Here is a 24,319-nt window from a genome sequence, read left to right as displayed (position 1 = left end):
AACAGCACGCGGTGACTTCAGTAACATATTAAACAGCCTTGTATCCCACTCCCAGCTACACCCAGCCACTTAATAGCAAAGCAAAACAGCACATAACTGTTAGTCTTTTCTTACTAGTCTAGTCTTCCTTGTCTAAATCGTTTCTTTCTAGTACCGTTATTTTTCACTTTTAGAAAAAAAGCCCACTAGAGAGAAATGACAGCTATAAGAAAGCTGTTGAAACATAGCCTTTTATAATGGATCTGTATTACCAGTAGCAATAAGCCTAATCGTTTAAAGACCTGAGACGTGTTCTTAAATGCTTTCTTATTTAATGTGACATATATACAGAAAGCATACACACTATTGGAGCCCTGCCTGCCAGCTGACATTTCCATGAGACTCAGAACACCGGTAAGGATTCCAGGGAAAAACTATTGTCGCCAGGCTGTGATGTCATCTAGCAAGAGAAGTTTTCACACACAAGGAAAAACATAACATCTTGTTACCATCCACAGGAGGAGGGATCCTTGGAAATGCATGATAGTAGATACCAATTCTGTGTCTGTTTCACGTTTATTCTTTGGCACATTTTTTTAGATGCTAGGAATTGCATCCCTTGGGAAACAGATTTTCCTTTGCAGTACTTGGTTGGATTAAAGAATTAGGACAATCCATCAGTTGAGTAGACATGGAACATGCAGCCACTGCATTCACTGCCAGGTCCTGTTGGAAATGTAGGAGTTGTAACTGATAGACATTGAATTGTGTTAAGGGATATTTACAAGGAAAATAACATAACTCGCATACAAAATGCAACTCCTAAATAAACAACATCACTTGAACGGTAACGGGCAAAGATTAAAAATCACAATTCCAGGCTTATTTTAACTGTATTTGTCTACTAGTTTACAAATTACATAAATGTGTACAAAACAGGTCCCTGTCCTTACAAAAGGTTAAATAAATAAAGTTTAACAGCTACTGGACCTCGGAGCTTCCTCTCTTTCTTTTGCTGTTTACGTTGTTAAATTGGGCTTGTTCAAGCTCTGCTGACGTTTACATGGACCAGATCAGAATGACCATCCCATCACAGCAACAAAGAAATCCTTCTGTCCAAGAGTGACCCCTGCTAGAAGAGCTGGGAATGAAGTTGCAAGTTGCAAATTGCAATCACTCAGTTCTGAAGTTCTGCTGCAGTTCAATTATGCCTTCCCCATTCCACACTAGGATGGGAATTTCAAGTTCTTATTTAATGTGTGTATTTGCTGTCTCCCCGCTCCTATAAGCAGGGATGGTGCATCAGTTCCCAGTTGCTTGTTCTGCGCTGTTTTGCCGGTTTTCTATGCTTCGATTTTCAAGTCCCCCTGAAGTTTACTCACAGCTTCAGCCATTAGCTCACATGCTTTCTTGTGCTTCTGCCAGTGTTTGACCCGACATTCCCTGTAGGGAAATAAAACAAGTCAGCCGGGCAACCTCGAGCCTGTTCACAAAATAAAACTGTCATTGCTAGTTAATCACCAAAGCACTTTCATGCAGGAAACAGTATATTTGTACATAGGTGCTGGGTCTCTACACTTTAGAAAACTACACAGCTACGTGAGATTTGGACCCAGATTTAAGATTTTGAAAAGAACAAAGCAAACCCTCAATTAAGATAAACATGCTCGCTTCGGCAAGGCTTGAAAAATTCTACACAGTCAAAAAGTCGACTGATCAAACCATTTTTCTTCCCAGATTTTCTGCCTATGTAGCTTAACCGTGTTTCTTATACTTGGTAAAAGAAAAAGAAGAGGCCTGTCAGCCCATCAAGGCTTATCTCTTCTTTGTTTCAAAAAAAATTTCTCCCACGACCCCACACAGTCACAGAATCATATAATATATTATAATATATATATATATATAGATAATATATCAATATTATATAATATATATATATATATATATATCCTTCCTAATAGCTTTCTGTACGTAAATTTATTTTGGTTACAGGATTGTTGGGCAAAAACAGATTTAAAAACCACTCTTTCCTCTATAAAAAATGTCTCCTGAGCATTAAAATAAATAAAAAAAAAAAACACTTTGATATAACTTCCTCAGCACAAGCATATTCTAACGGAATCCCTTCGTACTCAAGTGCCGGGGTATAGCGGTGTATCTTCTGTATTGCATCTTTAATAGCTGGCTCTTGTTGAAGTCGTTGAAGTCATACTTCTGCTGGCACTCCGGTCTCAGCAGCAGGTTGAGCAGACAGATCCCCTCCTGGCCGTCCAGCTTAGTCATCTTCAGCTGGTCCACTTTGGGGACCTGGTACCACTTCCCATCCATGTAGTTCTCTAGCTGACCTGCGGGGAGAATACACCTGTCAGCACAGCGGTACAAGCAGGGGGGCAATGTTGTTAGTTTGCCAACATCCAGTAAGAAAAGTACATTAAGACTGGAGCCTCTTTTTAAGTGTAACTAATACGCTGTTACAATACATTGCACACTCTTGGTAACAATTGTTTGTAACTGGCCTTAATGACTCTTATCAGTCACTCAGAATGCTGGGTATTGTGCTGCAGGTGACAAGCACAAGATACTACAGTGCACGTACTCCTCGGATTCTCCAGGTAACATCACTGCTGTTGCAATCTCCATTGCCACGTTTGTACTGATGAGCAGGGGTGGGATGTATGATGTGTGCTACTCTATGGCCTGGGTCTTTCCCCTGTGCTGTTGTCAAATCTGCTCCTGAGCCTGCTGTCGTAACCGTGGCAACGACAAACATAAGCAGGCGCACTGCAGCCGTTTTCTTTATAAACCCAATTACTGTTCGACCGGTGCGAATGCTTCTTCCTATGCTGTATCATTATTTTTTAAGTCAAACTTTTATATAATTGTGTTTAATTAACAATGTAATTAAACAAATCAATTGGAATGGAAACATTTTATTACGAAAACAATCTGAACCAGTACAATGTACGGGCTACTTTATATCATGGTATATCTTGGTGTAATAATATTTTACACGTTATAGTTCACATTATTACAATTCTGCAATGTATAAAATGTTACAGGTATTGTACCATACAGTTCAGTAGGTGTTACTTAATTAAATTTTGAGAACAGAGAAAAATAACACTCAATTTCAAAAGCTATAACACAATTCACTTAAACAACCACACAATTGAAGACGGGTACCAAGAACCCTTAACAATATATTTCTTTATTAGAAAGTTCTCATATTTTCTGTAATTGTCAGCTCAATACAAAATATCAAGATACGTCATACAGATCAGTCTACACCAGGATTCCTGAGCATGCGTGCGTGAAGTATGGGACTGAATGTGAACTCTGCCTGGATTCTAGTGAAACACACAGAGATAGTTCACGGACAGTGTCTGTTTATTTATTTAAACAGAAACTGAAACTGTTAGAAGAGCACATTCAAAATGAAAAGTCATTTTTGAATTATGAAACATTAACAATTTTGTTTACCCAATTTGGAAAAAAGAACACATTTTGCAGTCTCAAGCTATGCAGATTGACAGAGTTGATAGCCTATTGCAGCAGAGAGTGCAGTGGGTTGTAGGGTAAGTCACCTTGGATGCATTATATAAAACAACATATTTTACTAACCAACACAATCTTTTATTTTTGCATGATTTTAATACAGCTGCCCCCAGTATTGTGGAAGCATTACTTCTGTTTCAATGAAAACACAGATTCATTTCTATACAAAAACTGTGGTTCTCTTTCATCCCAGTGCACAGCAAGTCCTTCACTATGATACTGGCATGTGCTTTCACTTTGTTTTCCGGGATACTTCTGATCCCTCTTTATCTCTCTGCTGACTTGGCTCATCCCAGCCTGTCTCTTCCCTGCGTTAGCTGCAGCTGCAGCTGACTGGCCCCAGCGAGTTCATTTCCAGCACACAATAATGTTGGGATCGTTCTCCAGCCTCTCGTCCAGCTCTCTGTAGCTCATTCCTGCAGGAACAGGGAGACAAGCAAGTGCAGTACTGTAGGGAATCCAAAACAATGACCCCCACTGTGTAGCAGTGTCTGAGCCATTCCAGGTTTTACTAGTTTAAATCAGATACACCAGACAGGTCCAATTAAATAAAGCACAGGTGTAAAACCTGGAATGGGTCATGCAGTTCAGAACGGGAGTCTCATCTGTGTGGAATCAATGCCACATCCAACCTTTTAAAAAGAACCGACTAGACAAAGTTCTGGGATCAGAACAGATATTACGACACAAACCAGCACATTCGTAACTGGATCTGGTTAGGCTACCTGTTTTGCAGCAGATCTCATCGTAGCTATGGCAACCAGTGTACAGCCGGGGCGGGCGGCTTCTATCGCCGCGGGTTGTCTTCACGGGGTACTTCTGCAGCCTGCGGATGAACCCTTTCATCAACCCAAACTGGATCAGCTTCCTGTAGAGAAAGTGCCAACACTAACAGGCTGCCTTGCTTTTGGGACAGGCATTTGCCAGGTATCTGCTCCAGCGCTTGTTTGTTTTCCTCTAAACAGCTGCAAACTTTGCACGGGAATAAATGCATACTGAATGCATCTACTGTGTCAGAAACAGGACAACAGCCCCAATTCAGTTTACTTTCAGCAGAGGAACAGCATTTTAAAAATGCAAAAAGCACAAGCTCAAATACAGTTGCAAATGTGGAGCAATTCTTATTTGTATTTGGGAAAAAATGACTGTAACGCATAATCAATAATACGTCACAATAAAAATGACCTCTCGTCGACTCTCTGGAGCTGCTGAGCGTATCTGGAGCACAGATCTCTCACGGTGGTACCAGGGCTCAGTCCACAGTAGAGCTGGAATACATCTCGCAGGCTGGCACGCTTCTGACCTGCCCACAGACAGGCACACACACACACACATTTAGACATGGAATGGCTGGGCAACCCCCTTCATTAATACAATACCTTTCTACTTCTGATTCCCCTTAAACAATATATGACTCTTTACATCTCAGTTCAACTCTCACTCTGCACCCATCTAAACCTGTAACAGCACCCCTAACCCTCACTCAATCGTTACCCCTCTATACCTCACTGTAACAGCGCCCCTAACCCTCACTCAATCGTTACCCCTCTATACCTCACTGTAACAGAGCCCCTAACCCTCACTCAATTGTTACCCCTCTATACCTCACTGTAACAGAGCCCCTAACCCTCACTCAATCGTTACCCCTCCATACCTCACTGTAACAGAGCCCCTAACCCTCACTTAATCGTTACCCCTCCATACCTCACTGTAACAGAGCCCCTAACCCTCACTCAATCGTTACCCCTCTATACCTCACTGTAACAGAGCCCCTAACCCTCACTCAATCGTTACCCCTCTATACCTCACTGTAACAGCGCCCCTAACCCTCACTCAATCGTTACCCCTCCATACCTCACTGTAACACGGCCCCAGCTCTCCTTCAACAGGCAGCCCTCTTTACCTCAGTCATGCTGCCTTTACCTGGCTTTGTGACATAGAACAGGCACTCCTCCTGAGCTGCCTTGTTATCCATGAGATTCTGGACCTTGGGGGTGGTGCAGTACACATTTGAATACTGAAAACAGATACAATTCAATATTAGTGTTCCCCATAGCATTGCTGCGGCACATCGATACAGCAGTGTAAATCTGAACTCTACAAATAGCTACACAAGTAGTCCATGTTTCTTGGACATTATACTGTACCTACAATTGAAATAGAATGGGTGAATACTGATGCAAGAGTGTATGGTTTCTATCACCCATAAATTAAAAAGTCTATTCTTGTGCTTCACAGAAATATTTATTTAATTCTGCAAAATGCAATATATATATATATATATATATATATATATATATATATATATATATATATATATATATATATAAAATATATAGAGAGAGAGAGAGAGATAGAAAGACAGATAGATAGATAGATAGATATTAAACTATTATTTAAATGAAAATGCTTACTTGAAAGATAGAGACCAAGGTCACAACTCCATAGTACCTAGAGTCAGAATTTAAAAATTAAAAGTAATTAAAAAAAAAAAAAAAAAAAAAAAATACTTCCATTTCAAAGCGTCGTCCAGCTGCTGTACAAACCAAAGAACATTCAAATATACGTTCATTCCCACATCTCACAATTGAGCTCAGAGCACTTGTGAAGAATGATTAAAAATAAAACAAAGTGCAGTTTAAGTTCCATTGGTCTACTATGTGTATAATTTAGTTATAACTCTTTGGGATTGCCATGTAATCACAGAAAAGAGTTTGAGGTATTCACGTTCACTAGAATGGGACATGAATAAAGTCTACATACAGCAAGTTCTGCACAGCGATTCGAACTAGATTCAGCTCCACATCCGCTTCAGCTGAGATCTTCTGAATGTGACGGAACCCATCAATATAGGCCAGGATCTGAAGTAATACAGAGATAAAGACATGGGTCGCAGACAGCAATATACATTAGACAGAGAAAATACTATCCTACAGTGTTAACCTATAGATCATGGACTTTTCCCCACACATGGGGTGCTGTTAGCATTATGGAAAGCAACTGGCTACAATACCGGGCTATATACATTATATATACATATACAAACCCCTAGTGTGCGTGTGCGTGTGCGTGTGCGTGTGCGTGCGTGTGTGCATACCTGCTGTGTGGTGAGGTCCCACTGGGACTTGAAGAACTCATCCTTGCACTCAGTGAAGACAGGCACGTCGTACTCCTGCACGATCAGAGGGTCCTTCCGCTGATCAATCAGCTTCACATGGATGGTGTTGGACTCGTCTGCAGCACACAGGGATAAAAACCTACAACCTTGGCACTGGACTAATTACTGCTGGTTGCCAATCAGCCTGGTTTTAGACCAGGTTGTCCGATCCAGCCTTGACATCAGCAGCAACCATGACAAAACCATGAATAGCATCTCTGTTTTAACGCAAGTGCACAGGCTAAGATGCATCTTCAGAAAAGAATGATTATTATTTGTTTTTAATGCCATACATCTAGAATGAAAGCGCTCACAATAATGTAACTGTGCCTTCCTGCAACTATATGGTATCTTGCTAGATTTATACTATATTGTATTCCTCACATAAAATGTGCCTTTGCTTCTTAATAGGGACTTAAGTTACTGAAAAAAAAAAAAAAAACATGTAAATTGCAGAGAAAGGTTCCCAGGGAAGGTGTACCTATCAGATTGACACTATGTTAGTTTACAGTCAGGAGGCTGCTATACAGAGAGCCTGTATTACCGATGGGTAGGGTGCACTCCCCTTTGGCATTCAGCTCCTCCAGCAATGTGGACATGATTGGCAGCAGCTTGTGCTTGCTCTCTTCATTAGAGATGAACCCGCTCTCCAGCTGGAAGCAAAGAGCCAACACTCCCATTACATACATGCCACTAAAAAAAAAAAAAAAAAATATATATATATATATATATATATATATATATATATATATATATATATTATATACACACACACTGCAGGGTAATTTGAACCAAACAAGTGAATTGCCAAATCAAACATATCCTAAACTCAGATGTGATTCTCTGAAATACTGTCCTGTGTACACGTGGACTGCCCTTTTTGAAATGCATTTATCATGTTTCTCTTCCCCAGCTTATACTCATTTTTACAGCAATGCATCACCGAAAAAATGTAAGCAACATTTCAAGCAACATTTTCCGCCATGTGCAAAAGTCATGCAAAGCAGTCAAAAAGAATATTAACTTGGCGTTAATAGATTGAAAATTACACCAATTAAGTAATTGCTTCAACAGCTACCTAATGTCCTATCGCCGTTACAGGAGACTGTGTACGAAGCTCCGTATTGACGGTTACCTCTAGTGTTGTCAGGTATCCAGAAAGTTTCTTGACGATAGGCTCCAGCGCGCAGGTTTTGGCGCGAGCGTCGCACACGAAGCCCAGGTTAAACAGCAGAGCATTGCGGCTGTACTTCTTGTGCTCGATACAGACTGGACAGCCAATCAGCTTCTTTTCCATCGCCGTGCTGCACCAATCACAAAAGAGAGACAGCTAATCAAGCAAAGTCAGTAACAGGGAACGCAGTCATAAACTATTAGGTACAGCTAGATTTAACATGCATAAAACAAACCAATAATCCCTTCCCTTTGCCTCAAGGCTAAAAAAAAGGAGGGGATGCTGCTGCTTCTGCTCACACTGTAATGAGTTTGTTCTGCAGTTCGGGCTTTGTGATGATGTAAACCTGCACAGTATCAAACAGCTCTCTGGAAATGTACTCCTCTGGGACCTGCAACAAACAACACAAGCTGCTTAGAACACAGTACAGCAATCAACTGCATTGAGGGAGTGCAGGTTAATGTGCAAAGAACACTCCGTAAACCTTCAACAGCTCAGCCTATAAATTGTCACGACTTACAAACTTGAAACAGGAGCATTTCTCAAGATATAGCTGAATGTAAGTGTGACTCAACTCGGTATGCACATGGGTCATGTACATATAACTCCAAGAATCCTGTTCCAATGGATAGTCATCATGAAAGGTCCATTTTAAAGCAGTTAGGAGGAAACAATCTCAAATTGGTTAACTCTGCCAGTACCGAGCAGATGGCTGCTCACTCACTTGGTAGGTGATCTTTGGTCCCAGGGTCGGATGGAACTCACTGAAGAAGATGCACTCGATGCGGCTGTTACTGCCCATGTCTGAGCCTGGGGCGTCTCCACCGGGCAGCGTGCTTCCAGGGATATCCTCCTCACACCAGGGAAAGTTACTGAATAGAGCGTGTAAAGGGTTAGGTTCAGGGTCAGGAACCGCTATCAGTTTAACGCATTTAGTACCAGTGCCCTCACTTGAGGACAGGCTACTTTGTTATGGAGCATTTTGTTAACTGCAAACGTTAAGTCTAAAAGAAATGTATCACATTACATAAATACAGATTGTGTTCTGATTTCTTTCAAAGTAAAAATGATTTGGTACTTAATGGGTTAAAAGCTGGCAGTGACCTAAGCCATAGCAAGGGGTTCAACAACATGCCGGTGGCGCTATCGTAGCGGGGGAATAACAAAGCTGACGATACACTATTTTATGAGCCAGTACTCAGTACATCTGCTTTGTCATTATCGCAACTAAACATACATCGGCAATGACTGTTTTAAATGTGCTCTTGGTTAACTACGGCCACTGTTTTTATATAACAAATACCCTTATTTATTTACCAGTATCTGTCTTCTTTCAGCTCCGAGCATTTATGCTGTGAAGTGCAGCGCTTCTACTTTCTTCTACAAAAAGACGCATTCGGTATTCAAACCTTTCTGGAAATTACACAAAACTGAATATTTCTAAAGACAGTTTTAAATTTACTCTACAAACACAAATGCAGTACAGTCAAGTACAAGCCCGGAACCTCTATTTCAACACCAGAAATTGCCTACATCACGTGTGGCAGCAGGAAGCAGGGCCCCGGGACGCGTCATTGGACGGCGGGGGGGTAGAAGAGAGAAGAGAAATGAATTGGCTTCTGGAATCGACCCACGGCAATGGGCGTGGCTTGCTTGGCATTGATTTAGTTGATTAAACGGCGTATCTGCGTGCGAATTAGAGCACATGCAGAATATAGGTAGGGAGGGGTAGAGCTTTGACTGATAGCCCCCCTCTACTGTACTGCGGGACGACTGTTTCCTGTGCAAAGCAAATAACAGCTTGATTACATACGCACGACAAAGACTGGAACACGTATTATTTGATTCGTCGGTTGACCCCGTTATCTTTGCTTTTATAACTAACAAACATTGATCGAACTAACAAATCCATGTATGTAGTTAAATATATGAGGCTTACCCGATTACCAGAGGAACAATTACATCTGAATAGGTAAGTTAAGCCACGTCTTTAAAAAATCAAGTCGATGTTCTTAAAGAACATGCACGATTGCACATTTTGTACATTAAATCTCCTACAGTTGCTATATTATAAAATCATCTTTTACTTGCAGTGGTTGTGTAAGGTGTGGGTATGTTAGTGTGGATGTAGTGACTCGTTTGGGGATGAATACGGAAGTTTAACATTCAAAAGCTTTTCTTCTTTAAACTAAAGCAACTGTTTGTCTTTGTTTGTGTTTAGAATTGCTCTGTGCTGACCAGAGGGGTTTAAAGGGCAGAAACCAAGTGGGGAAGAAGTGGGTTCAAAAACTTCAGTACTGTGTGTGCGTGTGTCTGTTTGCTTTCAGTAAGACTTTACTGTCTAAAAAAATGGGGATTCGTTTTGTTTTATGCATACGGTAGACCTACTTACAATTTAAAAAATGCAACGGGAGATAATGTTAGCCAATATTGTGCTACTGTACAAGCTGGTGGAATGGCGTACCATTAATGACGTTAACATTAGTAGCATTAAATTCAGTAGCATGAACTCTTAGTTTTAAATGAGCACCCTTCTCTCAACAGGCACCATTGCGTCTGGTGAGCCCAGGAGACTGAACATCCCTTATCTTCTGTTCTGGAGCTCGCCGCTGTCTGTTCTTGCCTCCTGAGTCTTGAAGCTCAGACAGAGTCCTTGTGCAAGGAGGACTGTAACAACCTCTGAATGGATTAGCCTTGGAAACTGGCTTACAAGTGACGAAGTGAGAAAGCGAACAACGGCGTACCAGGAGGAGAGAGCCGCCTTGGCGCTGGTTCAGCCCGGAGAATGACACTGAGCGCGGATTCGGAATCAGGGCTGTACAGCATCCTGCGCAGAGTGGCTGGTGTGGGCGTGCATGTGCTGTGTGTGGGGTTCACAGTGTTTCTAGCTGTAGTGGCCAGGCCTGGGACCAGTGAGTACAGCTCTGCACGTTCCTCTGTGCAAACAGAGTGCAGTGTATTTTGCCTCAACTTTGCTTTGTATTTAGCGCGCTCAGTCCCTAATATACTCCAGCAGCTGCAACACCTTGAAGACACGTCTTGCAATGTATGTCTCTAAAAAGAGATACTGTGCTACAAACATTACGCACTTTCAGATTGATTTATAAATACAGAAGAGTTAAAAACAACTTTTGAGATTCCTACATTGGTGCCAGGAAATATTGCACTGTTCCTTCTGCCTTTTTTATATTAAAAAGTAATAACTATATTTATTAGACAGTAGCCCAGTGTTGTGAGCAGACTCTTGTCCTCTTCTGTTTTTCAGGTTTATTTTCTTGGCATCCGTTCCTGATGACCTTCTCTGTAAGTACTGTAATTAATAGAGTACATCTTCCTCTGCATTTGTGCCCCAACACATCTCCAATGTAAGACTCACTGCTGTCCACGTTACACTTATAATAAAAGGGCTTTCCTTTTCATCTATATTGTATTCATTTTACATATGTAAGACGTGGGTATTAATTGATGTGCTTTGGATTGTTATTTTTTTCTTTTTCCCTTCCCAGTTTTCCTTCTTCGTGACAGAGGCCCTGCTCATCTTCTCCCCAGACAGCTCTCCCATTCAGCGCTTCTCCCACAAGATCAAGGGCCGCTACCATTGGATCCTGCAGACCCTAGCCACTACCTGCGCCTTGCTGGGATTGGCTGCGATTTTCTACAACAAGCACCTCAACAACAAGCCGCACTTCGCCACCTGGCACGGGCTGGTTGGCTTGCTGACTGTCCTGTTTGCTGTGATGCAGTCCCTGGGTGGGGTCTTCCTGCTCTTTCCCAAACTGGCCAGAGGCTGGTCGCTGGCCAAACTGAAGCGCTACCACGCTGCATCAGGACTGGTGGGGTACCTGCTGGGCTGCTCCAGCCTACTGCTGGGCATGTCTTCCTTATGGTTTACTACTGCTGTCCACAGCCTGGGCTGGTACCTAGCTGCCTTGTGCCCTATATTTAGCGCCTTGGTCATCATGAACCAAGTCACCAGCTCCTACATGACCAAGAAACGCTTCCAGACTTAAAGCAGCAGAGCATTTTGGGATCAGCCGATGATTATAACATGCCTCAGAAATACAAGCTGTGTAAAATAAAAATCTACCAGTCGATTCTCCGTCCATCCCAGCATGTACTTCTGAGTAAACGATGCACTTCAGGGAAGCTCAACTGCAGCACCCTCCCCAGGATTAATTTGTTCCCCATTTTAGTGATACAGTATGTAAACTGTTAGGGTTACAAAATAAATGTAATGACAAAAGAGTGTTCCAATGGATGATAAAATGAAAAAAAAAATTGTTAGCAAAATGTATTCTGCAATTTACCATTGTACTGTTTATATCTGTATGAATAATGTTTTCACTGAATTTTCTTACTTTTTTTTTTAAGCTTAAAAATGATCAAAATTATACCCATTAGTATTTTTTTCCTTTTAGGTGAATATGATGTGTGTGCAATATCTAACAATTAGCAGGAGTTGCAGACTCTCTTAATAAACGTGTGTGCAAGGATAGCTAGGAACACAAGTAATCAAACAACTGAAATGTACAAGTTTGTGGACTTTTACTTGTCATTTTTACTCCCAATAAACTGCCAGCTCTTCCAGGCATTGACGGTTTGTACTGTTTTTTTTTTTTCCAACTGTGATTCAAACAATTCTTCACGCATATTTTCATTAAAAGTAATTAAGTAAAAAAACATAAAATATGAATAGTTTTGTACCAAACTACTTGCTATTTTTGTTTCAGGTAATTTGCCTTTTTAAGTGGTGCAAAATGTGCCCTGGATAAATGACAGCTTATTGAACATGCCCTAAAGCACCAGCATGCTATTTTGTTATGAATATCACCCATAGCTGTCCTAGTACTGCTCATCAATCTAAAAAGTGTAAGAATACCAACAGTCTTGACTCATTTCCTATCAAAGCTACATTCATCTCAATGGGTTTTGAGATCCTCTTCAGTTCTTGCGGTTTTTCTTGGTTTCCTGTTAAGAGTTAGATTCTAACAGCACTGACATCTTAGTGTTCAGGTTTGGTTGGCCAACAAATTGTTATGTGAACTGAAAGTGACGTCTACATTTACTTGCAGGGCAGGTTAGACCAGTGCTTGCTATCCTTGGGTTTGTGAACACTTTCATATCGATTTTGTATTACAATGAACCCCTTGAGATGCAACCTGTTTAGAAGTGTGTGGGAGATTCTCAGACACTTGACACATGGCAATTAGTTGCCTTGCTTACTTCATTTCTGCTGCAGTTTTACTTTCACACTCTTGATTAAGACACAGTCCTACCCATGCAATGCTAGCTGAAACTCTAAAGCCTGCAAATACTCAGCACTTCTGTGCCAAGTCGTAAGACCAGGTTGTTCAACTGGTTAGTTACCCATTCGCACACACTGTTCATTGGCATGCACAGAAGTCTCTGCCAATTGCTTATATCAAACTGACACCTGGTGACGGAAAACTATTATTACAGCTGCCACTTTTCTACTAATCAAATGCACTATTCTTTAACAGACACTGGCACAACGGAACCAGCAAGGGAAAGAGAACCAACTCCAAACCAGCTCTTCAGTTCACATCACAATGGGTTTTCTTTTAGTGGTAATGGGAGTCCATAACTTCTCATGAGCATAATAAGTAATGCTAAGTGTGAAAACAATCAAGAAGTAGGTCATTTGGGCATTTTGGGACTGAAACAAAAATCAAACTCCGGCCTCCAAAGATAAAAGGCTAGTGTACAAATTTCACAACACCAAAGTAAATAATGCAATGATAAAACCCAACATCAATTCTACTTTAACAATGGTCAGGATAGATGTGTCTTTTTGTTATACAAGATCTTTATTCCACATGTTAAAGCAAAAGGATGATTCAGGAGTGTGGGACTGTTGCGATAGTCTACAGAAATTGAACACGACAATTATTCTGCAAAGCCTAGCAAATTCACAAAACTGATCATTTAAGATAGAGTACATCTCTCAAGTAGCAAGATTTCACAATTTCAAAGATTTATTTAAGTACAAACAGACCTTTAAGCATTTAAAAAAGAAAATGGAAGCGTTTGCAAGCATTTCTAAAGTTTATGTGAAAAAAAAATAAAATAAAACGAAAGGTTTACAAATCGGACACAACCATGACTAACTGGTAGCACAAAGGGTATCCTACAAGTTGTTTATGTAGCACTTTCAGATGAAACCTACTTTGTTAGGAAACAACACGGTACATGGAATTTAACAACGAAATTCCAGCAGGCGTCTGGCAAGTCAGGGAAACTGTCCGGCAGACTTTAGAGTTTACACCTATTGGCTGAAAGAGAAATAAAAACCTGCCCCTGCCCCAAGTGTAAATGGATCGAGCGCTGACATAGGATTTTTTTTACATATATAATTTTGTTTTAACTGTTACTTTTCCCATTAACAAGTGCAAGGAGGTCCCTCCTGATGGTTAGGAGCTGAATGCGTATCTCTCTCTGTTGCTCTAACGTCAGTCTTGTCTTAGCTGTGGCATTAGGACTGTAAAGGTGCGTCCTCAAAGCTGATGATGCTGGACTCCTGGCCCCCGCCCGCCCCAGCAGCGGATGGGGCCTCACGTCCAGGGAGGAGAGGCACGTCAGCTCCACTTTCGTCGTCCTCCTCCTCCTCCTCCATGTTCGGCCAGGCAGACTGGTCCTCCACTCGCTTCAGACGTTCGTTCAAAGCCTTCAGGGCAAGCTGCCTGTCAGAGACACAGATACAACAGCAGCATTACAAATCACATCCCTGTTCTTCTATAAGATTTCTATAGACACATTTTAACCTGTTTTAATGTGCACTGGTCACAGTGTCATTCAGTTCACTGCAGGTAGTTTATATATTTACACAAAAAAAATCTATACGTGGAAGCCTTGGTAGAAATTATTAGTACAGTAATACATACTGTATGATTCTTTCACACAATCACAGCACCTGTGCAACTCAGCAAATTGAACAGGTGGGGACTGGAGGCAGTGAGTCTTCAGAGAACACTAACTTAGTCATTTATCACAGATCAGCAGGAAATTGCTACCTGTTTCTGTTTTCTACCAGCAGCAGTGGAGGAGTAATAAGGGTGACGTTCCAGGTGGCTACTATCTTATTTTTACTGTAGATCACACCACTTATTTTTGATCTCTCCCAATCGCTGTGTAGTCTGTAGGCTTGTCAAAGTTTACAGAGCTTGCTAGTTTGCTCTGTTCTGCCTGCCTCCACCACAGGTAGGCTGGCAGTTATAACAAAGAACAGTTGTAATAATGACATCATCACTCACAATACCTATAATATTTTAACATATTACCTCACACATGCACCTATTGGGTAGTAAAGTATCTACTTGTTCAGATTCCAAGCTAAAACCAAAGTTCTTAGGATCGCAAACCTAAAATCTGTTACTCTGAGACTTTTCTTATAGCGTTTGTATTTTACAATTTCACTTGGAGGTTCACTGTACAAGACATAAGCTAAAACCAACCCCTTAATTTGTTTAGACCTTCATTCTCACCCCCTGTGCAGATTGTACCCACCTTCTCCTCTCAGCATCTTGAGGGTCAGTGCCAGGCAGGCTGATGGTGATGGAGGAAGGCGCTCCCACGTCATACCGCTTGACGGTTTTGCGGCACACCTTCACCTTGATCAGTATGCTGTGCACCAGCCCAGCCAGGAGGCCCACCAGTGGTTGCAGGATCTCTGGGAAGAAGGAGGCAAAGGCAAAGTGGTCTGACATGTCCCCCCGGCCACGGCTGTGTTTCTGGTAGAACCGCAAGTACACCCACCCGGACAGCACGCCGTAGCCGTACGCTGCTAGTGGGGCCGTAGTGTCAATCAATGTGGTGAAGCGCAGGACAGCCAGGGCCAGCAGCACCAGCATGGGGGCCACCTTGAGCCGCACCTGGGGCACGCGCAGCACTGTGGAGTCACCCATCGTCTGCTTGAGGGCCACCAGCACTCCTCCCAAGAAGCCCAGCATGCCGTGGATCCGCACCTCAAACAGGTAGTCCAGGTTGAAGGTGGACATGTAGGTGAACAAGTAAGAGAAGCCGGCCAGGAGGCCCACGGAGACGTTGACGATGGCAAAGAAGATGAGCAGCTCCAAGGCACCCCACAGGGGCTCCAGCAGCCTCCCGGCCACGATCACCGTGGCCAGGCTAACCACCACATCCCACACGTGCTGTTCTGTCACCGCGTGGGTGGCCAGGGTCCAGATCCAGAAGTTCGGAGGAAAGAGAAAGCCAGGTGTCACCCCCAGCATGTAGACAGTGTCCACCACTAGAGAGAGCAGGTACAAAAGGATAACTATGGCACAGATGGCTTTGACCACCACACTAGTGCTGGCTAGGGCAGCCAGAAAGTGTTGGCGGGCGACTGGCAAATAGCGGTTCATTTTTATTCAGTTACTGAATAAAAGTAAAGTAAATGCTGTGGCACTAGATCTTAATGTCTTCAAGAGATTTGAAATTGCAAAAGCAGAAAAACACTAAAGAGATGTGTTTGGATTTCTCTGCTGGAATACATCCAGCGTTCAAAAAACAGCAGCATCCAAACAAATAATTTGCTTTATTATTAAAACCGGTCCCATCAGTATATTAATACAGAGATGGCCTGGTGTAGAAAATAAGCTAAATCTTGAGCACACACAGTAAACCATTAATGAAATATTAATGAGGAAAGCAAACGGTTACTAGTAGCAATACTGGTAGCTAGTAAACTTAAGGGGAAAAAGAAAATCAAGGATAATCAAAAAATGAATCCTATAAGATTTTTTCTTTTTTTAATTTTTATAGAACACTTAAGAAAGTCGGGAGTCTGTCATTCTAGTAACCAGTTGAACACGCCCTTATATTGATATGTAATTAACTACTATATATGTGCGTACCACACCTATATGATATATTTAACTCTTTATGATCGTTAGTCGAGTGCTTTTCCACTCTCATCTGCAGTCATGCTGTTTTTTTTCCCATTGAGGAAAACTCTTATTCCAATAGACAGGTTGTAAGCATCTCTGCCAGTAGTATAAATAAGAGATGTCAGCGGAAAAAACTGAACTTAAAGAAAATAAACTCCCAAATCAGCTTGTTCGTTTACTCCAGTCGTCTGCTCACAGTACAGCTTGTGGTAAACGTTATTTTTTTGTCGTACTATTTTGGCCTCCGGAGTACAGATAATCAGCTTCCTATTTCAAAGACAGAATTCCACGGCTCTTCTCCGCCTCTCCCCGTCCTCTCTCTCCCCGACCTTTTCCCGGCCCCAGTCCACAGGTGAGCCCGGGGATTATCCTCCCTCGCCAGGCCCAGATAACTGAAATTAAAGGGATATTACCCCTGTCCACGCAACGAATCTGAACACCGCTGCTGTTGGGTGGTTCTGGTTGTATTTTGGCAATTTAATTAGTTTTTTTTTCTGGTGACGTTTATCTCAACTATTTCTCCCCTTAACGTAAACTCAAGGCACACCCCGCGATACGCCACTGCTACCACCGTCACCAAAAACAAACAACTGTCCACTGTGCTTGCGCACTGGGGGACGACGTGTTGAGCAGCAGGCGATCATGGGGAATGCAGTTTTTGCAAAATTCTCCATGTATATTAATATGGGTGAGATCTTTTTTTTGAAGCACAAGACTTTAAGCCAGTACTTAACAAACACATCCATATGTTGACAGAAAAAAACAGACAGAGGCCAGGTATCATAGGTGAGTACAGGTGAGCTAAGGGTTTTGACATTGTCGCCACTGTGAAAATTAATTCCTTTGAACTCTCGACGCACATTCACCCAGTGTGTCTGAGTAATCTTGTCTGTTGGTTGCTGAAATTCAGAGATCAAATTCCTCTGCAGCCAATAGTATTTTTTGCGTGTCTGCTATTGTTTTATATATATATATATATATATATATATATATATATATATATATATATATATATATATATATATATATATATATATATAATATATAATTATATATAATTAATATATAAACATACCTTCAACATTGGGAAGTTGGCTCGTGAGCAATATATATGTTTCCGGTAATGTTTACAATATGATATTGTTTAAAATATATATATATATATATATATATATATATATATATATATATATATATATATATATTAGTTTTGGGATTATTAATTGCATAAATAAATAAATAAACCAAAGTGGAATGTTATTTAATCGTTTTTCCCCCGGCGGACAGTTTACACAGACGCACGCAAGTCCGGGCGAAGCTGTCATTATCACAGCAGAAGAGGGGGAAGGCAGGAGCTGGTGCACTGCATGTGATGAGATAAACACTGGCGAGCAGGACAAGCAAGTAACTGCAGTTCATCGGTATTGTAAGCTAAGATAACGGACTTGTTTGGGAGACTGTAGTGTATACTTCGTTGGTCACTATTTTTAGGTTTAGAGATTAAACCTGCAATTTTAGTGCAGCGTAGGTTACAGTTTATTTAGGATTATTTTAATTACGACATGTTTTCCAGGATTATTTAAAATAAGCTGACTGTGAAAACACCTTTTCAGGTTTCTGCTCAAAACTGTATTTAACGTATTTTATCTAGTGTTTGTTTTGTTGCTTAATTTCCTGTAAATATTAAATTATTACGCTTTGCGTTGAGTAATTTGCTATGTATTCTTTTTTTTTTTTTTTTTTTTTTTAGTATATACTTTTGGTTTTGACTCCTTTCTGTGTGATAAAACTTTTGCCTTGTTAAAAATGTGTGTGTTTTTATACGGTGTTATTAAGGACATGATTGGAACAAAGAACAGGGTTGGTCTATTGTGTTGTTTTTAAACCAGTCCTAATGGTTTACTGCTCTTTCAATCCTTAGGACAGTGCCACTGGCCTAAACTGTGAGAGAGGGCGTGAATGAAAGTTGAGCAAAAGTAAGTTTAGAACAGAAGCACTTTATTACACAGAGAGGTATAAATGAATGGAATAGCAGACCAGGTGCACAGTGGGATTGGAAACAATGGGAACATTTAAAGAAAGACCAGATTCTGTGCTTTTGATCCCCCTGTAGGAGAGAATGTTGTGCTAACAAGGAAAGGACCATGATGGGCCGAATGGACTTTTCCTAGCACACAGTTAAGTTTCTGTAGCCAGTGTATAACCTTGGCTTCTCCTTTCTCCCCTCCCATTCTTTAGACTGTGCCGCGCTGGGATAATGCATTTCTTCCGAAACCGGCTGGTAGTCCTGGGTCTAGTGCTGCTGGCGACGGTGCTGCTGTACCTGCTGCTGCCCGCCATTCGCCAGGGCAGTATGGAGCCCTTCCTGAATGTCCAGAGGATGGGGCTGACAGGAGGCTCTCCCACAGCTCCGACCGCCAAATTCCCTAAGCCAGTCAACATCACAATCCGCACGGGCCAGCTGGCCGGAGACCCGCCTCTCTCCTTCAGGGAAACGATCAGCGTGGATGCAGCGGGGAAGAAGATGCAGCCCAGGTGGGTACCAGTGACCAAGGCATTGAACGCAGTGCTGCTCCTTGTCTTTGAATTCTTCAAATTCTTGGTAATGAAAGAACTACTCTTCTGCATTTTATTTATGCGTTATCTTTGTTTAATTTTGTTTTGTTTTACAGTATCATAACATAAATGAAGGGTTGAGGTCAATTCCTGTTCTTCAATTCCAATTCCTTTTTGGAAACTATTCACAATTCCAAATCCAGTTCCTTCGAAGGAATTGATAGTTTAGATACATAATAATTGTGAGTGTTCAACTGCTTTAATTTGAAGCCAGTTTAATTGGCTGACAGGGACTTCAATGTAAGTAATTTGTTGCCACTGTGAGGAGCTCATTTTAACACAGTACAGCGAATTGCAATTTTGATCAGTGGTGTGCTGGAATTGGTTAAAAGGGAACTGGAATTGGGAATTGATCTTATAAAGTAATTGAAATTGGAACTGAACAACAGGTATTGGACCCCAAACCTTCAAATAGGAGTCCCCTTATTCCAGCAGCCATTAAATCCAGTGCTGAACTTGTATTTCCTAATTGTAACCATGCTGCTCGCGCACACAGGCTGCAGGTGGTTCTGCTGCACGGTCAGGCCTTCACCTCAAAGACCTGGGAGGACCTGGGCACCCTCACTTTACTGGCCAGTCACGGCTACCAAGCACTGGCCCTGGACTTGCCCGGTAAGAACATGTTGTGCACCATACTAACTATGTACTGAGTCCTATAATACACTAAAAGGTATTAAGTAAAGCGAACTTTGTCAAATCTATCAGTAACCCAAGGTTTGTTGTTGCAGATCCAGTTCATCATGACTGTAAAATATGTGTACAGAATGTTGTCCAAAGTCATTTAACATTTTAGGGGGGAAAAAAAAATTCACACAGTTGTGATGGGTTTTCTGATTTAAAAAAATGAATGATGGAAGTAAGACTCCTATTGCGTATCAGTGTCATTCATTCCAGGTTTTACTAGGAGCTTGATTAGCTACTGTGTATTGGTAAAAAGCTCAGGTGTGTCTTAGTAAACTCATAGTAAAACAGGAATGGTAAGCATTGGATCTTATTTCCATCCCTGTAAATTTTGAGATGGGTGAGATTCTTAATTAAAACTAAAAAGAAATTCCTGTTATTGTGTTGCATAAATTAAACATGTTTTGCTTCGCAATGGATATGAGAAGATTCGGAATCAGTGAAGACGGATCAGAACCGGACTAACCTCCTGCTGAGGTTCCTGGACTCCCTGGAGGTGCAGGCGCCGGTCCTGGTCAGCCCCTCGATGAGCGGGCGCTTCTCTCTCCCTCTCCTGATGCTCCACAGCTCCCGTCTCAGAGGCTTCGTCGCTGTCGCCCCCGTGGGCACCAAGCTCTACAGCGAGCAGCAGTACCAAAACATACAGGTAGAGAAGACGCGTTCTTCATTATGTCAGCATCAATCAGTTTGGTCAAAGCACAGTTGATCAGGCACTTTGTGTTCTATAGCGTTTGGAAGGCGTTACTCATTTGTGACTCTTTCAGTCCATTCTAAACCAAGACCTTGTTTGAACCAGTGGCCATTTACATGAAACGCCTGAAGTTAAATTTCCTCTTCAGTATTCCTTGAGTTTAAGAGTCTTACAGAAAGCTGCTTAACACATTTAAGAGTCAATACCCTAGCTAATGGAGAATGTATCCTGAAGTGTTATACTTAAACTTAATGCTTAAAGTGTTTTATGCAACCAGCCCCAGGTCTTTAATTACTTAGTTGCAGGCTGGACATGATTGGGGCAAGGTCTTGGAAGTGTTAAGAGCTACACAAATACAAATTTTTTGAAATACAAAAAATTGTGCAGGATGTGGATTAGTGAGTAGCTTATAGTTACTACATATAGCAACAAGATAGTCAAGAAGTTACATTTGTGGTTTACTGCATGCAGAGTGAAAAATAGCTTTCATAGTCTGGTCCTGTTTATTCTCAATCCCCTGATCATTTTAGTTAAGAAATGTCAACAAGGTAGTTTTAAGAACCAGGACTGGGCACAAGAAAAGGGAATTTGAACAGCCCCTGCAATACATCTGTTTCTGTCTCCCTCGCTCCTCTCATAGACCCCGACTCTGATAGTGTTTGGTGCCCTGGATGGCAGTCTGGGGACCCAGTCGTTGAAGAACCTGAGCCAGCTCCCTCACCACACTGTAGTGCGAATCGATGGAGCCAAGCACGCGTGCTACATGGACAAGCCAAGGGAGTTCCACCAGGCACTGCTCATCTTCCTGAGCAGGCTGAGCAGAGAGACTCCTTCACACCACGGAAGAAAAAAAGAAAACCTTTCGGAAGAAAAAAAATAAAATAGTGCTTGAGAGTTTTAAGTCGCATGAAAAAACAGCCGATTGTGGCAGTGAAAGTAGGGATTCACTAGGGCCTGTTCTTTGTTATGTCTCCTCATTGTGTTGTTTAGGGGTCACTAGTAGGTAGCCCCTCAAAAACACGGGCGCTACTCTGTAACCTGTAATAACAACCTTCGTAAACAAGCAGAAAAAGAAAAAAAATTCTTAAAAGGTTGCTACATAAAATGTACAGAACGAGTGGAGGCCATTTGGCCCAGTCTTAGCTCATCTAGTTAAAAGGATGCTAAAGTAGTATTGTCAGTTTTTTTAAAAATAGATTAAAACAAAAGCCTGGTGCTATAATTAGGCGTTACAATTTGACAAACGTTTCTTCATATTTTGCAAATATACAAGGCTCTTCAATAAATGGAAAGGATGTGAAATTCTACTTGTTGGTGGGAACCAACCCTATCATTTTGATGCCGCTATAATTATAGCTGCTTTTAAAAATGATAGTTTCTGGTATTTAAAAGCTGCTAAAAGTGTGGCAGTGCCAGAGGTTAAGTAGATGTGATCTGCTGGATCACAATTATGAATGAATTCTGTAACACCAAGGGCAGACAGTAACTGGGATAAGAAGTTTATAATTACTAACTAGGTATAACAACTCTTTATTTAAGGGCTTTTACACACACCTGAGGTTTTAAGTTGTTGTTTTTTTGGCTAGTTTCTTAGCTTCTGTGCCCATTGCAAAATTTAATCTGGAGGGTTGGAGGGTTCTGTTCCGACTCTCACCTTACAGCACAAGAACAGATCCACTTTCCAAATGAGCAAGTCCTAGGATGACTTCAGTTCCTTGTGTTAAGATTAGACAAGGTTTAGTCCTTTGGGATTTGTAGTTCTTTCATGGTTCTTGGGAGTTGAACTTGTAGAACTTCAGTTCCCAGCACCCTTTAAAACATGTTACTGTTACTGGTTAAATAAATAGCTGGAAAAAGTTTATGTATTTATTTAATTAAATAAATGTTATTTAAACTAACAACCTCAAGTCTTTTTTTTTATTCCAATGTGTGCAGAAAAAAAGTGTGTCCAACATTGCTTATCAAAATCTAATTTGTTTGCATTTACCCCAGCTGAATAGAATAAGGAACATGGACTGCAGTAAAATAATCCCATTGTACAGCAGAAAAGAACCAACTTGTGTTTAAAGTGAGTGGCTGACATTGTTATGCAGCATTTAATATATATTTTTAAATGTAGGGATTAAAAACTCTTACCTTCAGACTGGTCATAAGGACCAGTCACTCTTTCTGTGTTCAGGCCACAATGCTTAAGACTGCCAACTAGAGATTCGAGGGAAGTGCATTTAACACCTTTGTACACAAGAGTGTACAAATCAGTGCATACTAGACACCAGTGGGTTAACAGCATTGTGAGTAGGCAGTAGTGCCAAATGGCCTTTGTCCCTGCAGTATAAAGCTTTTGCTTCTAGTGGTGCTAATTCGCCAGTTTGGGCTTTTTGAGATCCTGTGGCTTTTTGAGATCCTGTGCTTTAGTGCTGACAAAGCACCAAATAGGATAAGAGGTCAATGACTGGGAGAACGTTTAAACTCCTGCTACATGCAAGGGATTACTACAGTTCTTAATCCTGTCGTGTTTCAAAATAAACCTGGACTTTATTAGTTATCATCCAGTCCTCTCTTCTTATGCTTTTACTTTTGCTGTTGGTGAGGAGCAAGGTAAGTTTAATTACCTGAAGTTCTATTAGGGGAGTGGGTTAATAAAGCTGAAGAATCCATGACTAGTCATTGGTTGGGCTAGTGCATGCTATATTTCACTGAGAATATAGCTCAAGGTGACCTACGGTATTTTATTTTATAATAATTTTTTTGCCATATTGATTGGCTGAACTGTTGATGGCTAACTTTTGGTGGCTTGCTCTCTTCTTATTGAGTTAATTTGTACAGATGTGGTGCAGAGCTGTTCTTGGCATTTAATAACAAGATCGATGCCATTCAAGCAGCTGTACATACCCTGGCTTTTAATGACAAGAACGATGTCATTCAGAAGCGTGCTCCAGGGGAAGGAGAGTCGTGTCTGGGAATGACAAGGGATGACGGTGCTATCTGAGAGTTGATGTGATTATTCCCTGCTGCTGCGACTGCTCTTATCCTGGTTAATGCATTGCTCTCCAGGGCTGCTCTCTCCCGCGTCGTCCTCTATTTTCGAGCTTTGTCTTTGGTTAATGCTTTTCTGTCAAGTGCTGTACTGGGGCTAGCTGTGTAATTTGTGCTGTTACAAGCCTCTTGGCAGTGTTAAATAGTAAAGGGAATTAATGGGATTTTAACTGTCTTACTGCAAACGTTTGATTTGGATCTCTGTGGGTCCAGGTTATTAAACACAATGCTTTTAAATGTGTAACTGTTTGTAGCTGCCTACGCAGGGATGAGTGCAATAAATATGAGTAGGAGTCATGCCTGGGAAATAAAAGGGTTATAAGATACTTGATTGCAGTTCCACAAAGTCAACCCCGTCCACTATATCAAGGACAGAAACCCGGACCAGAGGACCCATTTATAAACTGAGTGGAGACAGACTCAGGACAGAGGGTAGCTCGACCCATCGTCTTATAGGTTTTAGTACCAAAATCATCTTAGGTTTGGACTTTCCCAACCTGAAACAACTAGAATGAGTGAAATCC

At 41.4% G+C, this 24,319-nt stretch overlaps 5 protein-coding genes across 16 annotated transcripts; 2 read left to right on the top strand and 3 right to left on the bottom strand.

Annotated features, from left to right (window-relative positions):
* Nucleotides 1–575: 575 nt before the first annotated feature.
* On the bottom strand, nucleotides 576–2,318 carry LOC121297766 (zinc finger MYND domain-containing protein 10-like). Its single transcript, XM_041224261.1, has 2 exons — nucleotides 2,112–2,318; nucleotides 576–1,422 (listed from the first exon to the last, which is right to left on the bottom strand). Exons 1-2 carry the CDS (start codon nucleotides 2,305–2,307, stop codon nucleotides 1,373–1,375), a joined length of 246 nt encoding a protein of 81 aa, XP_041080195.1. The 5' UTR covers nucleotides 2,308–2,318; the 3' UTR covers nucleotides 576–1,372.
* An 853-nt stretch (nucleotides 2,319–3,171) lies between these two features.
* Nucleotides 3,172–9,399, bottom strand: nprl2 (NPR2 like, GATOR1 complex subunit). Of its 2 annotated transcripts, none has more exons than XM_041225410.1 (12): nucleotides 9,183–9,399; nucleotides 8,590–8,737; nucleotides 8,165–8,256; nucleotides 7,827–7,995; nucleotides 7,236–7,344; nucleotides 6,632–6,768; nucleotides 6,298–6,395; nucleotides 5,949–5,985; nucleotides 5,458–5,551; nucleotides 4,720–4,837; nucleotides 4,260–4,402; nucleotides 3,172–3,950 (listed from the first exon to the last, which is right to left on the bottom strand). In XM_041225410.1, the coding sequence occupies exons 2-12, from the start codon at nucleotides 8,665–8,667 to the stop codon at nucleotides 3,883–3,885; spliced, it is 1,143 nt and encodes a 380-aa protein (XP_041081344.1). In that variant the 5' UTR covers nucleotides 8,668–8,737; nucleotides 9,183–9,399; the 3' UTR covers nucleotides 3,172–3,882. The 2 variants fall into 2 exon arrangements, with proteins under 2 accessions (XP_041081344.1, XP_041081345.1); XM_041225411.1 differs by having other exon boundaries at nucleotides 9,189–9,399.
* Nucleotides 9,400–9,485: 86 nt separating this feature from the next.
* LOC121298334 (cytochrome b561 domain-containing protein 2-like) lies at nucleotides 9,486–12,456 on the top strand. 3 transcript variants are annotated; one of them, XM_041225425.1, is made up of 5 exons: nucleotides 9,486–9,837; nucleotides 10,087–10,141; nucleotides 10,410–10,777; nucleotides 11,131–11,168; nucleotides 11,372–12,456. In XM_041225425.1, exons 3-5 carry the CDS (start codon nucleotides 10,651–10,653, stop codon nucleotides 11,873–11,875), a joined length of 669 nt encoding a protein of 222 aa, XP_041081359.1. In that variant the 5' UTR covers nucleotides 9,486–9,837; nucleotides 10,087–10,141; nucleotides 10,410–10,650; the 3' UTR covers nucleotides 11,876–12,456. The 3 variants fall into 3 exon arrangements, with proteins under 3 accessions (XP_041081359.1, XP_041081358.1, XP_041081357.1); XM_041225424.1 differs by having other exon boundaries at nucleotides 10,087–10,168; XM_041225423.1 differs by lacking the exon at nucleotides 10,087–10,141.
* Nucleotides 12,457–13,674: 1,218 nt separating this feature from the next.
* On the bottom strand, nucleotides 13,675–17,345 carry LOC121298331 (transmembrane protein 115-like). Its single transcript, XM_041225412.1, has 2 exons — nucleotides 15,390–17,345; nucleotides 13,675–14,566 (listed from the first exon to the last, which is right to left on the bottom strand). Exons 1-2 carry the CDS (start codon nucleotides 16,244–16,246, stop codon nucleotides 14,359–14,361), a joined length of 1,065 nt encoding a protein of 354 aa, XP_041081346.1. The 5' UTR covers nucleotides 16,247–17,345; the 3' UTR covers nucleotides 13,675–14,358.
* Nucleotides 17,346–17,421: 76 nt separating this feature from the next.
* Nucleotides 17,422–22,641, top strand: LOC121298332 (protein ABHD14A-like). 9 transcript variants are annotated; one of them, XM_041225417.1, is made up of 7 exons: nucleotides 17,422–17,557; nucleotides 18,059–18,175; nucleotides 18,693–18,747; nucleotides 19,010–19,306; nucleotides 19,884–19,999; nucleotides 20,497–20,714; nucleotides 21,400–22,641. In XM_041225417.1, exons 3-7 carry the CDS (start codon nucleotides 18,731–18,733, stop codon nucleotides 21,637–21,639), a joined length of 888 nt encoding a protein of 295 aa, XP_041081351.1. In that variant the 5' UTR covers nucleotides 17,422–17,557; nucleotides 18,059–18,175; nucleotides 18,693–18,730; the 3' UTR covers nucleotides 21,640–22,641. The 9 variants fall into 9 exon arrangements, with proteins under 9 accessions (XP_041081351.1, XP_041081347.1, XP_041081350.1 ...); XM_041225413.1 differs by having other exon boundaries at nucleotides 18,059–18,192; XM_041225416.1 differs by having other exon boundaries at nucleotides 18,059–18,197.
* Nucleotides 22,642–24,319: the final 1,678 nt, after the last annotated feature.

This window comes from Polyodon spathula, chromosome 23 (genome assembly GCF_017654505.1).
Source record: "Polyodon spathula isolate WHYD16114869_AA chromosome 23, ASM1765450v1, whole genome shotgun sequence".
NCBI lineage: Eukaryota > Metazoa > Chordata > Actinopteri > Acipenseriformes > Polyodontidae > Polyodon > Polyodon spathula.
The sequence above is the reverse complement of the archived record's forward strand: the minus strand, read 5'-3'. Positions and strand labels throughout refer to the sequence as shown.